The sequence below is a fragment of the Ascaphus truei genome, chromosome 9 (assembly GCF_040206685.1).
Source record: "Ascaphus truei isolate aAscTru1 chromosome 9, aAscTru1.hap1, whole genome shotgun sequence".
Classification (NCBI taxonomy): Eukaryota; Metazoa; Chordata; class Amphibia; order Anura; family Ascaphidae; genus Ascaphus; species Ascaphus truei.
Genome location: NC_134491.1, coordinates 25,023,561 through 25,040,207, shown reverse-complemented (window position 1 = coordinate 25,040,207; position 16,647 = coordinate 25,023,561). Strand labels below are relative to the sequence as shown.

General features: G+C 41.4%; 1 protein-coding gene across 3 annotated transcripts in view; it reads right to left on the bottom strand.

Annotated features, from left to right (window-relative positions):
• The window catches only part of SRP54 (signal recognition particle 54), a 46,940-nt gene that overhangs the window by 11,647 nt on the left and 18,646 nt on the right, over nucleotides 1-16,647 (bottom strand). For 2 of the 3 annotated variants that reach the window (XM_075613886.1, XM_075613885.1), the window contains exons 15-16: nucleotides 15,943-16,038; nucleotides 14,534-15,132 (exon numbers count right to left, since the gene is read on the bottom strand). In XM_075613886.1, the coding sequence (XP_075470001.1) occupies nucleotides 15,041-15,132; nucleotides 15,943-16,038 (188 nt within the window). In that variant the 3' untranslated portion in view covers nucleotides 14,534-15,040. Of the gene's footprint in view, nucleotides 1-14,533; nucleotides 15,133-15,942; nucleotides 16,039-16,647 lie in introns of those variants that run through there. The other variant, XM_075613888.1, reaches the window with a different exon arrangement.

Here is a 16,647-nt window from a genome sequence, read left to right as displayed (position 1 = left end):
CGCTAATCGCAGGAATTTTTGTTTTTTTCACCCCACCTTACCTACAATACAACACATATGCACCTGTAAACAGACATAAAACAAAGGGTAATGATTAACCTTACAGGTATGCTTATTACCCAAAAAATATCATGGCATGTGCTTGTTCATTCTGATATTTTTATGAACCATAATTATACAACAAAAAAATGAAAATTGAGAAAATATACTGCAAGTCACTGTAGAAGAGCTCTATTTACATGTATTTCAATTGTATTATTTAATTTCTTTATGGTTCTACACGTGTTTAGAATTTATAAGTATGCATGATGAATTCCTACTCTAACAAGAATCAAAGGTCGTTCATCTGCACAAGCCACCTAAAGCTGCAATCTATTCGGCTCAATTTTTCTCTTTAAACATGTCGTACAGAGAATTCATCAGAGCTGAATGATGTTAGTCTGATTAACTTTGTAATTATACCAGTAGGAAAAAAAACCCTACTATAATGCTTTAGAGTTTAGGCTAAAGCCTTAGAAAAAAAATGGATGCTAGGGGAAAAATGTAAAAAGTGAATTAAACCATTTGCATGGTGATGGGAGAATGCAATTCCTTCCATAAGGAATAGGTTTGTGTTTGGGTTAAACTAAACGATCACACAAGTCATCAATACCGTATATTCTGATACTCGTTACCATGAATTTGATGAAAGAAGATCTATTTTTAGTATGTATATGAAACAATTGTTTTCATACAAATTCTTCTTCTCTGGCAAATTGGATCCTGTTCATTCAGCTTCCAGCAACGTAATAATAAAAAAATAAAAAAAGTGTGTGACTTAAATCCTATAATTTGCCTTAATGCATTCCTAAGGGGGAGTAAGAAGTACAAAGGTAATTTAGTAGGAGACAAGCTAGAATTTTGCTCTTATTTCCTGTTGCTGAATGTGATACTATGCAACAGAACACATTTATGTACTCATTTACAGTTTACAAAGCAAACAGGAAATTGTTCGTTTTTTTTGCTGCTACATCTTCCTTATAGAAACGGAAGTATATACAAACACTTTACTGGCTTCTGCTAAACACACACAAATAATTAATCCTGGCTATCAGATCTGCTCTGCTTTTACCATTGGGTGAGTGATGAAAAGAAGGGGTAGTATAGCGCTAATAAGTGAATTATATACAAATAGTGTTTATATCTTTTTTGGTTTTGCACATTGGGTGAGTGATTGTGGCGGGAGGAGGTAACCAGGCACTATAATAAAGGTCGGGCCCGTTTGGCTACCCCTGCTCCGTGTATAAGAGTCCCAGAGAGTTAGGTCTTGGACCCAGTAACATTGTATGATCACCTTGTACTTTGTGTAATAAAACCATTTTTTGTGTTTGGATGTTGGGGTCCAGAGTTACCGGGTCCCCAATAAATGTCCCCGGGAATCATGCCTGATTCTCTGATACATGTGGGCACATTGTCCCAGCAATACTTTCCTTTGCAAATATAAGCACGACTCACCCCTAGGGTACCCTGCTTCAGCACAGCCCATGAATGAGGCACAGGGATAAATATGCATTCCTGTAGGTGACACACAAACAGTATAGGGAGTATATAAGGTTGGGGGGACTCAGAGTTCAAACGGAGTCAGAGGGAAAGTGTGTGTAGAATAAGGCAGGCAGAAATAAAATGACAATATTTTTCCTTTTCTATTACCTGTACCCCAAGACTTTCACCTAGAGTCCCACATATCTGTAGGGGTTCCCCGAGACTCGGAGTGTATTAAGGTATAGTTTAAAAAAGTTTAAACATTCGGAACCCATGTCCAAACAGGCAGCCCGTGCAAACCCACAGGCGCCGCTATGTCTGCTGGACATCGGAGTTCAAAGCAGCCAGAGGATGCCCAGAGGTGTGAACAGCACTTGGTTAGTGGGGAAAGGTGGAGTACTAGGTCCGGAGATCAATGGCAGTCATCTGGGATGCCACTTGTTCTGCCAGACCTAGGGGCGCCTGCCCAGCGGGTGGCATTGGGATAGCTGGGGAGAGATGTGGCAGGTTTGCACATGTCTCTTGGCTATTTCAAATTTCCTGCTAACCCGGCTTTTCTACCCAGCTTGTCTCCGATTGGTTGCTTGAGAGAGTTCCATGCGCCGATTGGCTGTCCACTCTGCTTCTATTTTATGAATGAAGCAGAGAATACTAGAAGAAGCCGTGAGCCAATCAGATGGGGTGTTCCCCTTGAGTCAGCCGAAAAAGCGTGGGCGGGCTTTTCAAAGATGTTTTGTATGTAATAGCAAGGCAACCGGCATCGATTTCAAGCCTGAAAAGCCTGCCCGCCAGAGACGAAGTCCAGCATTTAGAGCCCAAGTTCTCAGAATCGAACGCAGCGGCCACGGCTGGAATTTTATGCTGATTTGAGTTCCTGGGGATTTTGGGCTGACTCGCGGTCAGCAGGGAGCAAGTTCTCAGAAACCAACGCAGCGGTCGCGGCTGGGATGTCATGACGATTTGAGTTCCAGGAGATTCTGGGCTAAGTCCCGGTCAGGATAAAACTCTCCGATAGAGTTGTATAAAAATAGGAGATACAGTGCACAGTTAACGAATAAATCTATCCTCTAAACGAAATTCACAAAAACGACCTCTGTAGGAGCCCTTTACAATGACCGGTAGGTCCTCACCCAAGTCCTGGCACTGATTTCGGCATGCAATGCCAGACGCGGCCGCTACGTTCTTCAGAAGTGGGACTTAGAAGAATTCTTGAGTCAAAATCTTTGCAGCCGGCTCGCGTCTATTCAGTACAGAGAATCTCTGAATTTGCGCTGTTGGTTTGGCGCTTGGAATCTCCGCTTCTCATTGGCTGCAAGGTTTCTGATGGGTTTCAGTGTCCCATTCACAAACCTCTACAGCCTCTCAGAGCGTGGGAATTTCCCTGCCAGCCAATCACCGATTTGCCGTTATTGTAAAGCCGGGTGGGCACCTTTTCTCAGTCTGCCAAGGGGCATGCGCCAACCTGGCACCTCTGCCTCTTTGCTTACTGAGCCCACCTGCTGTCCAGGCTCCACAGAGTCTGGGGTCGGGCAAATGGTGACCGGATAGCCCTGTGTTAGCCCAGGATACAGTACTCAAGCAGAACTGCAGTACCCCTCCTATTCTAACACCTTGGCATCCCTGAGGCTTTCAAGTCAGGACTCCGCATAGACCCATAGGCACCAAGCTTCCCACAGTTCATTTACAGGTTATCAGTACATATACTTATTAAATATAACTCTTTAATAAAATATACTGTGTCCTGTCTTCTGTGTGATACAAATATATATAAGTCCCTGATCTGGTGTCACGGATGGAGTGAGGATATATATTGCCTACATTCACTAGCCTCATTCTTAGCACACTTTAGAAATAACTTATAAAAACTTTTCCCCACAAGAAATCACTCTCAGCTTTATCACTTAGTTGGAGCACCCCCTGAACCTCTATACCAAGTCCAGGGTACCTGGGCATCTCTCCTTATACTAGGGACCCCTCTTTATTCTATGGACCCGTGTATGATTGCAGGTATACATTAACCCCTTCATGTCCGTTTACCTTGTCACTCGATTCCCGGATCCAACTCCTGGGGTATCCCATAACTCTGGAACCCCGATACATAGACACATTCTGTAAAGACTTTCTCCGGCAAACCCACTCTGAAATTTACAGCCTAGAAATCTCCCGGTCCCAGCCCCCAGGAAAGGGGAAACACACATAAATCCTTTAATGTCGCATAATTTGCACACAGTCACAGTAATGCATTTAGGACATCTGGGTCCAAGAGCTGACACTCTAGGACCCCAACACACGGATCATGAGTAACCAAGTGGGCTGAAGCTTTATTAGTGAGCCTGGTTAACCCCTTCACCGTCACAAATATCCTCCTGGATGTCTCACCGCTAGCTGAAGCTTAACAGGTCTAAAACCGAAAGAATATTCTTTCCTCCTTCCACCGCTTCACAAACACTCTCCCTTACTGTTAATAACACCACAATCTCAACACCACTGTCAAGGGGTCCTCTTTGACTCTGATCTCTCCATCATACCTCACATTCTGTCCCTCACGAAGTCTTGCCGTCTCCACCTTTAAAATATCATCAAGATTCAGCCTTTTCTCACTCATGATGCAACTAAAATCCTAATCCACTCACTCATGTCCCTCCTCGATGACGGCAACCTTCTCCAAGTCTCTTCTCTTAGTTGGCATTCCCCGTGTCCACTTCTCCCAACTCTAATCCATCCAAAATTCAGCTGCTAGACTCATCTACCTCACTCATCGCTCCACTACGCATATCCCTAAACTGGCTTCCCATAGCCTCTAGAATTAAAACTAAAACTCTAGTAATGAATTACAATGGTCTCAACGACACTGCTCCCTTCTTTATATCTCAGCCCTCATTCACAAATACATACCTAAACGTCCCCTACGTTCTGCCCAAGACATCTGCCTTTGCTCCCACCTTATTACCTCTTCTCACTCCCGCCTTCAAAGACTTCTTCCGTGATGTCCCCGTTCTCTGGAATTCCCTGCCACGTACCAGCAGACTCTCCCCCCCAGCTTTCAGATGTTTAAAACCTGCCTGAAAACTCACCTTAAGGAATTCTACTCACCATACCTCGAACATCTTACTCCCCCCTCCCGCCCCCACTAACCCCATTGGGGAGCTGTGTGGCTGGACCAATCCTACCCCCCCTCCACCCTCAAAAAACTTAATAGCTTCAGCTGTCAGACTGGGCCATATTCTAGAAAAAAAGAAAAGAAGAAAAGAAAAAAAGGGCGCAAGACCCGTAGTGCAGTATATCAAGTTTTAATGCTAATAAGTAACGGTTAAAAACACTTACTAAACGTAAGAGGATAAGAGTCACATCTGTAAATGAAGATCCGTGGTGTAGGCGTACACCGGAATAGCCAAAGTGTCAATGTCTCCTGCCTGGATGAAGCTACAGTCCCGGACACTCTCCTCTGGTGTTCGGCGTTGCTCCGCTTCATGTGCGCATGTGACGTCACCGCGTTCGCGTCATCACTCAGAGGGTTTGGCTTGGGTATCTTAATATTTTTTTATACATTACTTAGTGTTTTTATTTTGATTATAAGGCAAGAGCGCTAGCTGATTCAATCATCCTATAATTATCCATTTAATTGTTATTGATATATTTAATTTTTATTCAGCATGTATTATCTGTTTTTATGGGCCATATTCTAACCTGAGCCGCACCATATCCTACAATGGAGCAGCCACCTTACCTTCTTGTTACAACATTGTACCTCATTCCCTCTAGATTATAAACGCTCACGAGCAGGGCCCTCATTACCTCTTCGTATCTGTTTGTGCATGTTTATTGTTCGGTCCCAGGCTAACTGTGGCCAGTGAGTAGGGACAGGCAGCTCAACTCAATCCCATATACAAAGCAAGGGGAAGCTTCTTAATTGCTGAAGTGTTATTGGACACAACAATACAAATAAAAAGGGAAAAAAAAGATACTGGGGTAAACACGGTGGCATCGGAGCAATGGAGGGGAAATGGGGACTATAATGGCAGATGGAATAATGCAATTTATAGGGATAGGAAAATTACAAATCACTTTACCAGAGGAGATAAGTGAGGTTACTACTCAAGATGGCTGCTGGATCTAAAAAGAAGCATGCAAGTCTTGACAAGCAGGAAATAGAGTCAGGCTGTGCAAACTAGCAGGGGGAAGAGGGGGCAGCCCAACTTACTGAGAAAAATGGGGTGTTGCCAAGGCAACAGGCTGAGAAGCCAACGGAAATGGTTACATTCTAACACTGAGGAGTGATGGCTGCCTAAGAACTGGGAAAATATACAATCTGGTTCCAGGACATTTATCCTCACTTGTATTTAACTGTTTGTTTTCAAAATCAAGTGCTTTCTAGCAGTCATTAAAGTTGTGATAACGGACTCAGAGAGAGCTTTATTTCGGAGCCATTGTCGCTCAATCTTCACGACTGAAGAGCCCAATTTTGAGGACTGGGGTGCAGAATTGGCTCTTTATTCAGCAGGTCTTTTAGTACTGGGAGGCGGAAGGAACGTTCATGTGCCATGCATAGGACTTGTGGCAATCATTATTTTCTTTGCCAATTGGGAAGAATTATCATCAACTCTGCCTTGTCTCTTATATTTTTTTTTTCTTTAGCAGTTTTGGAATGAGGGTTATAGCAGGGAACAAGTATACTAGACTAAATATCCAAGAGAAGATGATCGCATGTGTGCTGCTTGCAGATTAAAGTTTCTTGAGCAAAAGATGGGGACCTTTCTATTTAAGTTTGTCGCTATCAGATCTATGTGTTGCCAACCCTGTTTCTCTCTTGTCTTGAGAAAAAAAAGTCAGTCTTTAATTTCCATTCTCCTGGATGAATTAGCAGCAGACTGAGGAAGTTTGCAAATGTTTTATTCCCCTGGAATGTGTATTGCTGTAATATCTTGCAGTTTGCTTTCTGATAGGTTGAATGGCTTCTGCTACTTTCCACAGCAACTTGCTTCTTGTTCCTCGTTTCTGCACAGGTATGCTACTGCAGATCTAACCGCCACACAAAGGCCTTGTAAAAGATGATGAAAAGCCTTTTAAGCTTCTAATATGGCTTTTAGTTCCAAGTAAACGAGATGGCATGTTTGTCAAGGTTACTGGCCATATCCCATGAACGAGCTTGTCCGAGTTGGGCGCCCCAGCCCGTATGGCTTGCATCTGTGGACAAGAAAACTCAATTGGGATCCTGAAGCGAATCCTTCTAAAAACGGTTGCTAACTTTTAGGCACCATTTGAATTAAACTCTGGTTCTTGGCAACAGACGGATACCTTGAAATAGGTTTAATTGATTCTTGTATCCAGTGATCCAGGAAGATTAGCTGAAGAGCCCTCAAATGGAACCTTGCCCATGCTGTAACCTCTCAAGTGGCTGCCATCTTTCCCAGCAGTTTCATACAAATGCCTGCTGTCATCATGGGTTTTGCTCTTATTGCTTTTAGGAATTGGATGAGATCTAAAGACTCCTGCTGAGGTAAATAAACCTTCCCATGGTTGAATTGAACATAACTCAGAGGAACTTTAATGACAGAATTGGTTCCGGTCGGCTTTCTTCATTTACCAACCAACCGTGAGGTTTTAGAAAGATTGAGATGTGACATTGGTCATTCTTTGCTTCTGTATCAGCATATCGTCTAGATATGGAAATATCTGGGTGTCTTGCTTCCTTAACTCTGTAATTAGAGTAATCATCACTTTTTTTTAAAGTCCTTGAAGCCATTGCTAACCGAAAAAGGAGAGCTACATATTGCAAATGAAGGTAAAAAAAAAAACACAAGAAAAGATGCGCTCCCAGTGATAAAGTGATATATATATATATCTATATATATATAGATATATATATATATCTATATATATATATATACACACATATATACACACATATCTATATATATATATACATATATATATACATACACATACATACACACACACATATATTATATACATATATTATATATATATATTATATATATATATATATATATATATATATATATATATATATACATACATATATATATATACATACACACACACACACACACACACACACACACACACACACACACACACACACACACACACACACACACACACACACACACACACACACACGTGACCAGGATGTAAATAAAAAATGAAAATAAAACTGTGAAGAAATGCAGCTCCAACTTTTACAGACTGTGCGTTCAGTCTTAAGATAGATGAAAAAAAGCAGTTGGTGGAGCTCATGATATCATAATAGTGAATAGTGACAGTGATAAATGTGAAAACAATTAGAAAAATGTGGCAAGGCTTTGAATTCCAGACGGTAACCGGTTATTATTTGAAGAACCCATCCGTCTGTAATAATTGGAGCTCACACCAACTTGAACATGTGAGTGCAAACTTACCTGTATAGGTTGCGCCTCATCCTCAAGGGCCCTGAAAAAGATTACCTTGTCCATCTCACCATGATGGACGTCCACTGTAAGCCTTACCAAGGCAATAGGATCCCTGCAGTGTCCAGTCTGGTTGTAAAGTGGGTCATACCTCTAATGTCCTCTAGCCATAAGGCTCCTCAAAATAGCAGCTCTATTTACTCCTCTATCCAGAATTTCTTTGATATTGGCCAGCCAGATCCTCGTGCTTTGGAGATGGAGGCTGTTGCTACTGTAAGTCTACAGGTTGCTCTGCTGCAAGATTTACGCAACACATTCTATACGCATTTCCACAGGATCCTTAAAAGAGATCCCATCTTCTACTGGTAGAGTGGTTCTTCCATTCAACCTGGAAGAGGCCGTATCCACTTTGGGAGGAGCATCCTAGGCTTTAGCTCCCTATTGACTGAGCCCATTCCGCTTCAATCATATCTTGGATCATCCTATAAATGGGGGTGGGAGGGTGAATGATCCAATCTTCTTCTGGGAACCTTTCAACAGCCTGTCCTGGATTTTAAATTCTTCTGCCATTTTGACTGGGCTGTCTCACTTGTGCCTCCAGGCTGGGTCGGTAAGAACGCCACCCAGAACGTATTTCAACACAAAATGTCCTTTATTTCCCGTACTGGGAAAACAGGATACAATATATCTACATACAGCAGTGTAAAGGGTCAACAATATCCAGCATATGTCTGCAGTAAGAATCACGAATGCCCTTTTTTACAGGGCAGAAAGGAAGCACATGCAACGTACAGTATAACAGTATTTGTTTCTCATATGGCCCGCAGTGACCACAGCACTGTACAGAGAGGTTTGTGAAAATAAATGACTATCTTTTGTTCTTCGAATACCATAGAATCCTTGTTGTGTAAAGATACAGATTCAGACACAGGTTTCTTGCAGTCCCTATATATGAATTCCTGAGGCATTTTACAATACCAGGCTTGAGTTAGTGCAGGAATAAGATGTTACAGGTTATAGACGGAGAGCAGTGTATTTGGTTAGCTGTTTGTTTCTTTCAGCTCTGAGGTAGTTTCTCAAGCATGGCTTTTTCAAACTAGCTTTTCATTTTAGGCTTGTTAGTATGGAGAGACAAAGCACAAAGCATATATTCGTTACTGAAGGTCGTGTATCTGTCAATGTTCCGGACCTTCCCGATCTAACTCCAGTATACTTCTACAAACACCAAGAAAACATGTTTCCTTTTGCACTGTGTGAATCCTTGTCTCAGCATTTTCACAGAGTATGCAAAATTAACCCTTCAAATAACTTCTTCAGTGAAGTGGACCTTTGAACCTCAAAAATCTATCTACAGTTTGCAGGCACAACGAGTCCCTGCCGGTTATCTGCGGTAGCGAGTAAGAGTCCCAGCTGATGGCCAAGGCATTGGTGAAGATTGCAGTGTGTTTAGGACTTAAAGACCTAAGCAAGCTTCTGTTGCAGATTTTTAAATCAGGAGTATACTGGAAACACCCTAGTAGAGTGACAGCTAGAGTGTGGTCTCCTGATCATGGCAGAGTGAGGGCGTTATCCCCTTTACTCCCTCACAGCTTCTTTTTTTACCTTCATCTCTTAGGAGATTCATTTGAGGTGTACATTGTTGAGGGCAGGCTTTATGATACTGTGGCATTCATTCATGACATTTGTCTGAAGATTCTTGTGAGAATCCTCACAAAACCATTTCCATAGCAGGTTTGTCACGAGCTGCACATACTTTGCCTTCAACCTTTGCTTCAAGGCTTCTACTGCAGCTTTAAGTCACTTCTAGCTGAGCCTAGGAACTGATTAATACACCAGGCAGTATTTATTTATTTTATAGATAATTTTAGTATGGCCATGCAGCATTTGTTCACAATGTTTGAACAGGAATAGCACTATCCTTAATATAGAGCACTACTGAGATCCGAACTCAGGATTGTTTACAAGACAGGTGCTTTTTAAGCCAAACATTCAAAAACAGGCATTTTGAAAAATAAAAATTGACATTGTGCAACAACATGCAATAAGCATGTAATAAACACTTTAAGAAAAATGAAGAAACTCAAATAAAGGACGTTGAGAAAAATAAAACACACTTTTTAAAAGTTGAAAATAGAAAAACTTGTGCACTCCATTGTGCTGACTTTCTATGTCAGACGCCCTTTAAAAAGGCTGGTGCCGGTGGGTTTGAATTACCCTCCTCAGACCTCCATACGCGTCAGCAGACTGGAGAACAGCACATGTTGCTTCTTTTCCAGAGGATGGGAAACTGCACAAAGCGCCTCTCCGGTAAGCCCAGGTCTTAGAGGGCCCCCTGAATTGCCACTCAACCGAGCGCGACATCAAGGGATTCAAGGGGCAGAAAAAAACAAAAAACTCACCCCCCTGGCATCAACTTACCACCCAAAAGAGGAAGGTAGTCAAGTAAGCCAAAAATGAACACCTACCGGCCAAGTAGGACAGAAAACGACTGTCTGCATGTAGCAGGAGCAGCTACTTATAGGAAGTACTACCTGCAGGAAGTTTTTTCTGTCCTATCCTGACTAGAGGTGGGGCTAAACCCAAGTGTGCTCATTGCCATGGACATAAAGAGGACACACTGCTTCACTACTACGATAACAGATTCAATAGTAAAAAAAAAAAAGGGACATAGCGTAGCTCTGTGGTAGTTTTTTCTTTCTTTTTTTTTTGTAACACCAACTATTATGTTACTATAGTAAATTATACTCAAAACAACATAACTTGGGAATCATAGCACTATAAAACTACTTCACATAACACATACCGGTTAGCGTGTGTTTTCTTATGGATACTCCCTAAAAGGAATTTTGAGACTATGGAATAAACATCACACCTACTGGATCAGTAGTTGGCAGAAGATCCTTCCTCGTCTGCCGCTCTTCTTCCTCGTCTGTACTGTATTCCTCCATGGTTTCACCACTGGCAAAGTGGATAATTCTACGAGGGGCTTTTTTCTTCTTACCAACGTCCCCCAGCTCCACACACTCAAATTCACGGTCACCGCTGGACATCACCTAAAACAACATATGGGACAAAAGGAATAATAGTTCACCTATGAGAAGATAGTGTTCGATTTACAGATGGGGAGCAGGACAATTCATGCTAAATATGCATAGACAACACCATAGTACCAATACACAGCCTGACTCATTACATCAGCCACGGTGATCCATTACAGATGTTAAACCTTTCCTGTTCCTTAACACCTATAAAAGAGTAGTCTTTTAGCCAAAAATGTCCTGCCTAATTACTGTTCAAGTGGATGTAGGAGGTGAGTTTAGAAGGGGTCATATTCTTCCCCCCAATAATACAGAACCTTTATTTTATGGTAAACTTACCCAATAATCTCAAACAACAACGTTTACCTAGGCAGGATTTGTTTATATGTAAAATATGTAAGTAAAAATACTCAATCTTAAACTGCGGCCATATTGCAGGCTCGACAGAGCTCAAGTAGGCACGTGTGCTTGTCGCCTGAACGTTCTGTGTCTTCCGTTGAGGCGCGCGACGGAGAGGCATGGTCGTGACGTCACCAGGCTGAACAATTGAGGTTCGCCCTCTGTCAGGGTCTCCTAGACATCCTGCTCTTAGCCATAGTTCCTTTCTCTGTCCAACGGGTGTGCTGCTGGTTTCTGTCTGTTCTGGGGTTCATCGCGCAAGAGGGAAAATGCCGGGTTGCCGGCGCATAGCTGAAAATCGCCGGTTCTGCTTTCCGGCGATTTTCACTATACGAAGACGGGCCCTTAGAACGGAACCCGTCGTATGCCCGGGGCCCTGCTGTAGTATGTTGTAAAATATATTATATGCAATCAGCAGGTAAGAACTGCGCTCCAGTTCTCTATGTTGCCAATATCTCTGCCGCTAATCGAGTGACGCGGGTCCACTGACGTCATCGGAACTCACCGGGGGAGCTCTGCCTCGTGCAGTCGGCGTTCCCTGGTAATACAGAGGAGCCATAAAGTGATCATCCGGTGTGAGGAGCCAGTCGGACCTAGATTTGGAGATCACCCACAGAACTTGATGTCCCATACCTAAAGAATTGGTGATCCTGGACCTTCCAACAGGCTGTAGACAAATTACCAGACAACCAGTATGGAAGTTGCAGTGTGTGGTAATACGTCCCTAACGTGTGTTGCTCTTTTATTATAACCTTGATGTACGTGTGTTACTTACCTGCTGATTGCATATAATATATTTTACAGCATACTATACCATGAGACTTTGCGCTGTTTTTCTTTTTTCTTGTTTAATCAGATGTGGTCTATATACAGAACACTATGGTATCGTGTGGTAAAGTACAGCTACAGTTGGAGGTTATGGCTTAACCTTTTATACAGGTATGATTATGGATATGATGTGTGAATAACCTGTTGACAGCAAGTGAGAGTTGCTCTGCTGTGTAATGATGGCCGCACAGAGCTGCTGAGGAAGTGTCCACACATCCCACCTCCCCGGTCATCCCTCCGCCACTAATCTGCTCACCTTAGCCGTCGCCATGTCCGTGCTACAGCTGTGAAAACCCTCACCAGCCACTCCCGACTGCTGCCAAGCAACCACACAGGAAGAACAGAGGTGGATACCCAGCCGCGCAGGTGCTTTTGCACGACACTATCTTCCTTGTGTTGCAAGCCTCGATCTCACAATGTAGCGTCACAAAACAAAGCTGTGACACGCACACGTGCCAGACATTGACGCTTGGAACGCAAACAGCAGAACTGTCTATGTGGCGCTGCCTATCTCGGTTGCAAGGCAGGACAGGACACTTCATTCAAAGCTATTAAGTGCTGCAGTTCCAATATTCAATTGTATAGTAGTAACCTTGGAATTGAAAATGTTTAACAGGGAGATCCCCGCTTGTGAGCGTGGGCAACTGCCTTTCTGTGTCTCGTTGGATTACTGATTTGTTAAAAAGAAAGGGGAACTCTAATTGTATAAGCAGAAAATGAGTTGTATTCTAGGTTAGTAAATAAAAATATGTTATCTGAGGACCATTACTCTATTATAGAGATGATAGGTTACAACTCAAACAGGGAGCTTCTATGCTGGGGGAAGGGACGATTTGACGTTTTAAAATAAGTGAGAGGAACTAAAAAAAGAAATACTGTGCTGGACTGCATAATTGAGGGATAGCTACATGGATCGTAGCGTAGGCATGCAGAAAAATGGGGATTGCTTAGTAAGATGGTAAATATGGGTTACTGATAATGCCAGCAATGCAGTCAGGTTTAAATTGTAGTTAGTGGATTGTCTCAAGGTTCTCTACAGGTTTGATGACATTAAGGTCATCCATTATGAACTTGCTCAGAGAACCCCATTTGGACTTGATTTTAGGAATGCATTACCAAGCACACATCTATGCAATGTGTGACTAGTTTGTTATCTCCTAAACATAACCTGGCTGGCATTCCTTCTGGAAAGGGTTGAGAATTTTTTTTTAGTTGACTATGTAAGATTGTAAAATCATAGCAAGATATAATTTTATTTGAATAGGCCTCGCATAAATCGGGAGTGTCACACAGACAAAGTCCACTGGGACAATTGTATTCTGTGGCCCCAAGTAAGCGGCCTGATTAAAAAAATTGATGCTATTGAGATTTCTATTTTTTAACTATTTTTAGTTTAGTTGGGACTGCACCTGTTACTTTAAAAATGGTCACTTAACTCACTGTTTTGACAGCTCCACAATTGATAATTTGCCAATTTCTAATCCACTGGCTGTTCGGAAACATTTGGAAGCCATCTGCAGTGCTAAAATCATCCCTCCAGCTCAGTAAATATGTTTACTTTTCTTCTTAACTGTAGGGTGCACCCGATAGGAGCGTTGTAAGTTCTTGAAATCAATTGAGACACACACATTGAAATTTTCATATGCAAACTTCAGGTGCGAAAAAAAGGGGGCAATTGGCTGTAATATCAAATGAAGTAGCTGAACGCCATGCTTTAAAGATGTTGCAGATGGCTATTTAGTCCCATGGCAGCACAAAATAATGGCTTAATTTCTCCTGAAATAGGTCTACACATGATTTAAAAAAAGCAATACGTCTATGCTAGTGTACTGTTCAGTTCTTATCTAATGATCCAAAATATACAGTATTTCATCCTCAATTCTTTAATCGTAACAAAACAAAAAAAGCACAACAGGCACAGAAAATCTATTAGTGGATACAAAGGCGTTACTTAGGTTAGATGGACTACGTGAACCTGTGCTACAGTGTTTAGACTGCAAATTTATATTTGCTTTGTTTCAAGTTCACATGTCAATTTTCTGTACACAAATGCCAACACAGTCAATGTTACCCGTTTCATCTTGTTAGGCTCTTCATCCTCACTCGGATTTGCAAATTTTCGATTTTTTTCCCGCACAGAAACAGAAGTTGCATGTCATCAATATTTTTTCATATAGTATGTTTATCAATCAACTGCTTGAGTTATTCAAAGTATGAGAATGTCAAGGAGTAGGAGGACAAGAGATGAAAAGGAGTCTAAACTGAGGTTCTACGCAGCCAGCCATTTACAAAAAAAAAAAAACTTAAACGTATTCTTAAATAATTGAACAAGACTGGAGCTTCAAAATCAAAGAGGATTTTATAACAACCAAATTACAACCAATGAGAAATTTATTGTACAGCAGAATGATTTCCAGGAAATGGTCACAAGGTGCTGGAAGTTCATACAAACAGGTCATCCCAGTACCAAATATTGACATTTTTACAGGCGTGTTTCTTCCAAAACTTAACTTCATTTGTTCCATAACTTAACAGGGTATTTCGCACCCCCTTTTCCAGACAGTGGCAAATGTTTTTGTTTTGGGGGGAGGGGGAGGGGGAGGAGAAAGAAGGGCAAAAAACTAAGTGTTAAAAGAATAGGTGTTGTGTCATATATATCTCTCACTGAAAACTGAGGGAAACCTCTAAAAGACGACCTATCATTTTATTCTTCTTAACCACTTTATTTTACAGAGAGCATCTTTCAGGAAGGCGAGGGCTTCACTTCTCCAAAGATCTTTGCAATTCACGGAGGCCCCTCTGGCAGGAAAGGTATTAAAAGAGTATCATTTTGTTAAAAGGCAATCTTTACATATTGTTGAATCCCATCATTCCTTTCATGTTCCCAGCAGCTCCTTGCTGGAATTGTCTCATCATAGACTGAAGGCCAGCCATGCCACCTGGGAAATTCAAAGATTGAGAATGTGTTAAAAATCCTGTTTTTCTTACGCTTGCATGTCACAAGTGTCCCATGTAGAACTACATTGGAATTGGCAACAATAATATGTTAAAAAGGTGCAAATTTTAGTTATCCTAGCTTTTTCTTGTCTATGCTTTTAGAGGCCTCCATTTAGATTCCCTGTTGTAAATGGAAACATATTTTAAATTTAAAAAAAAAGATTTCAAATACTGAGTTTTAATTTTGGCTAACATTGCCAAAATTTGGCAAGTTTTGTGGTCATGCAAATATCTCTAAGCATTTATATAAACAATGGTGAACTAAAGATTTCTATTACAGCCCAAGATTTAATCCGGTAGACTAGACTAATCAGTACTGTACCATTAATTTAATTTGGTTCTAGAGCTGCACCTTTAAATTAATCTATTCTACACCCATGTTTCTTGCCATAATGGACTCATGTTTCTCCCATGTCGGCCGACAACAGCAATAAAAAGGATTACAGTGATGTTGTAAAGAAGAAACAGTTCGGTGGAAAAGCGGCCATAAAACAGGCGCTTCTAGGGGAACATTGTCTTTTAGAAAATGCCAGACTAGAACAAATGCGTTGTATTTTAAAAGTTATTTATGGATTAGAAAGATAAAAGACCAGTAGTGTATGAGCTGACTGGAAGCATTGTCATGCTCCTTAAACTATGTCAAATGTGTTCAAGTGCTGGTGCCGTCTGAAATACCAAATCATTATTTATTTTCCCACTTTACCACATAGCAACTAAATTCCTTCACTTTCCCACTCTTGTACAGAACTTACCCATGTGCTGCAAAACTCTGGGATCCATCATTTTGGCCATTTGCTGGTTCAGTTTGGCCATTTGTGACGGGTTTACATTTTTTGACATGTCTCCTCCTGTAAATCATAGGGTCATGTTTAGGATCCTTGGCCATGTATTGGGAAGTCTCTAGCAGCACAATATATACTTAGTGACAAGATAAAACAGGAGCTTCAGAAATGTAGGATTTCCTATTGGTTGAAATTCTGGGAGATAATCTCAGAAATGCCAAGTAGAGAAAAGACAATAGTAATAGTATAAAGTATAACAAATGGCAATTTAAATATGTTCAGCACAATGCAGCAAAAACAAGACATTTTCTGGTGACCCTGAACCCAAATTAATGAATGGTAAAGCCATTGAGGAAATAAACCACTATGGCAAAGTGAAACGATTCAGATGTTTCGTACACTATGACCAATTAAAAGCAGTCTTTGCAATTATTTACTGATCATGGAATGCAGGAAGGATTCCGCGCTCGTGCTGTCAGATGAATATCCGTTTAACACAAAATCCCCTTGCGGCTGTGTGAAGCACCTCCCCAAACGCTCCTAAAGTAGGTCTCCCAACAAGGGAGCCTCAAAACGAACAAACGACAAGAGTATACACAAAGCACACCAGGGATTAGTATATATGCTCAAATAGAATATTATAGTAAATTCCAATTAATAAAAATTAGATGATAA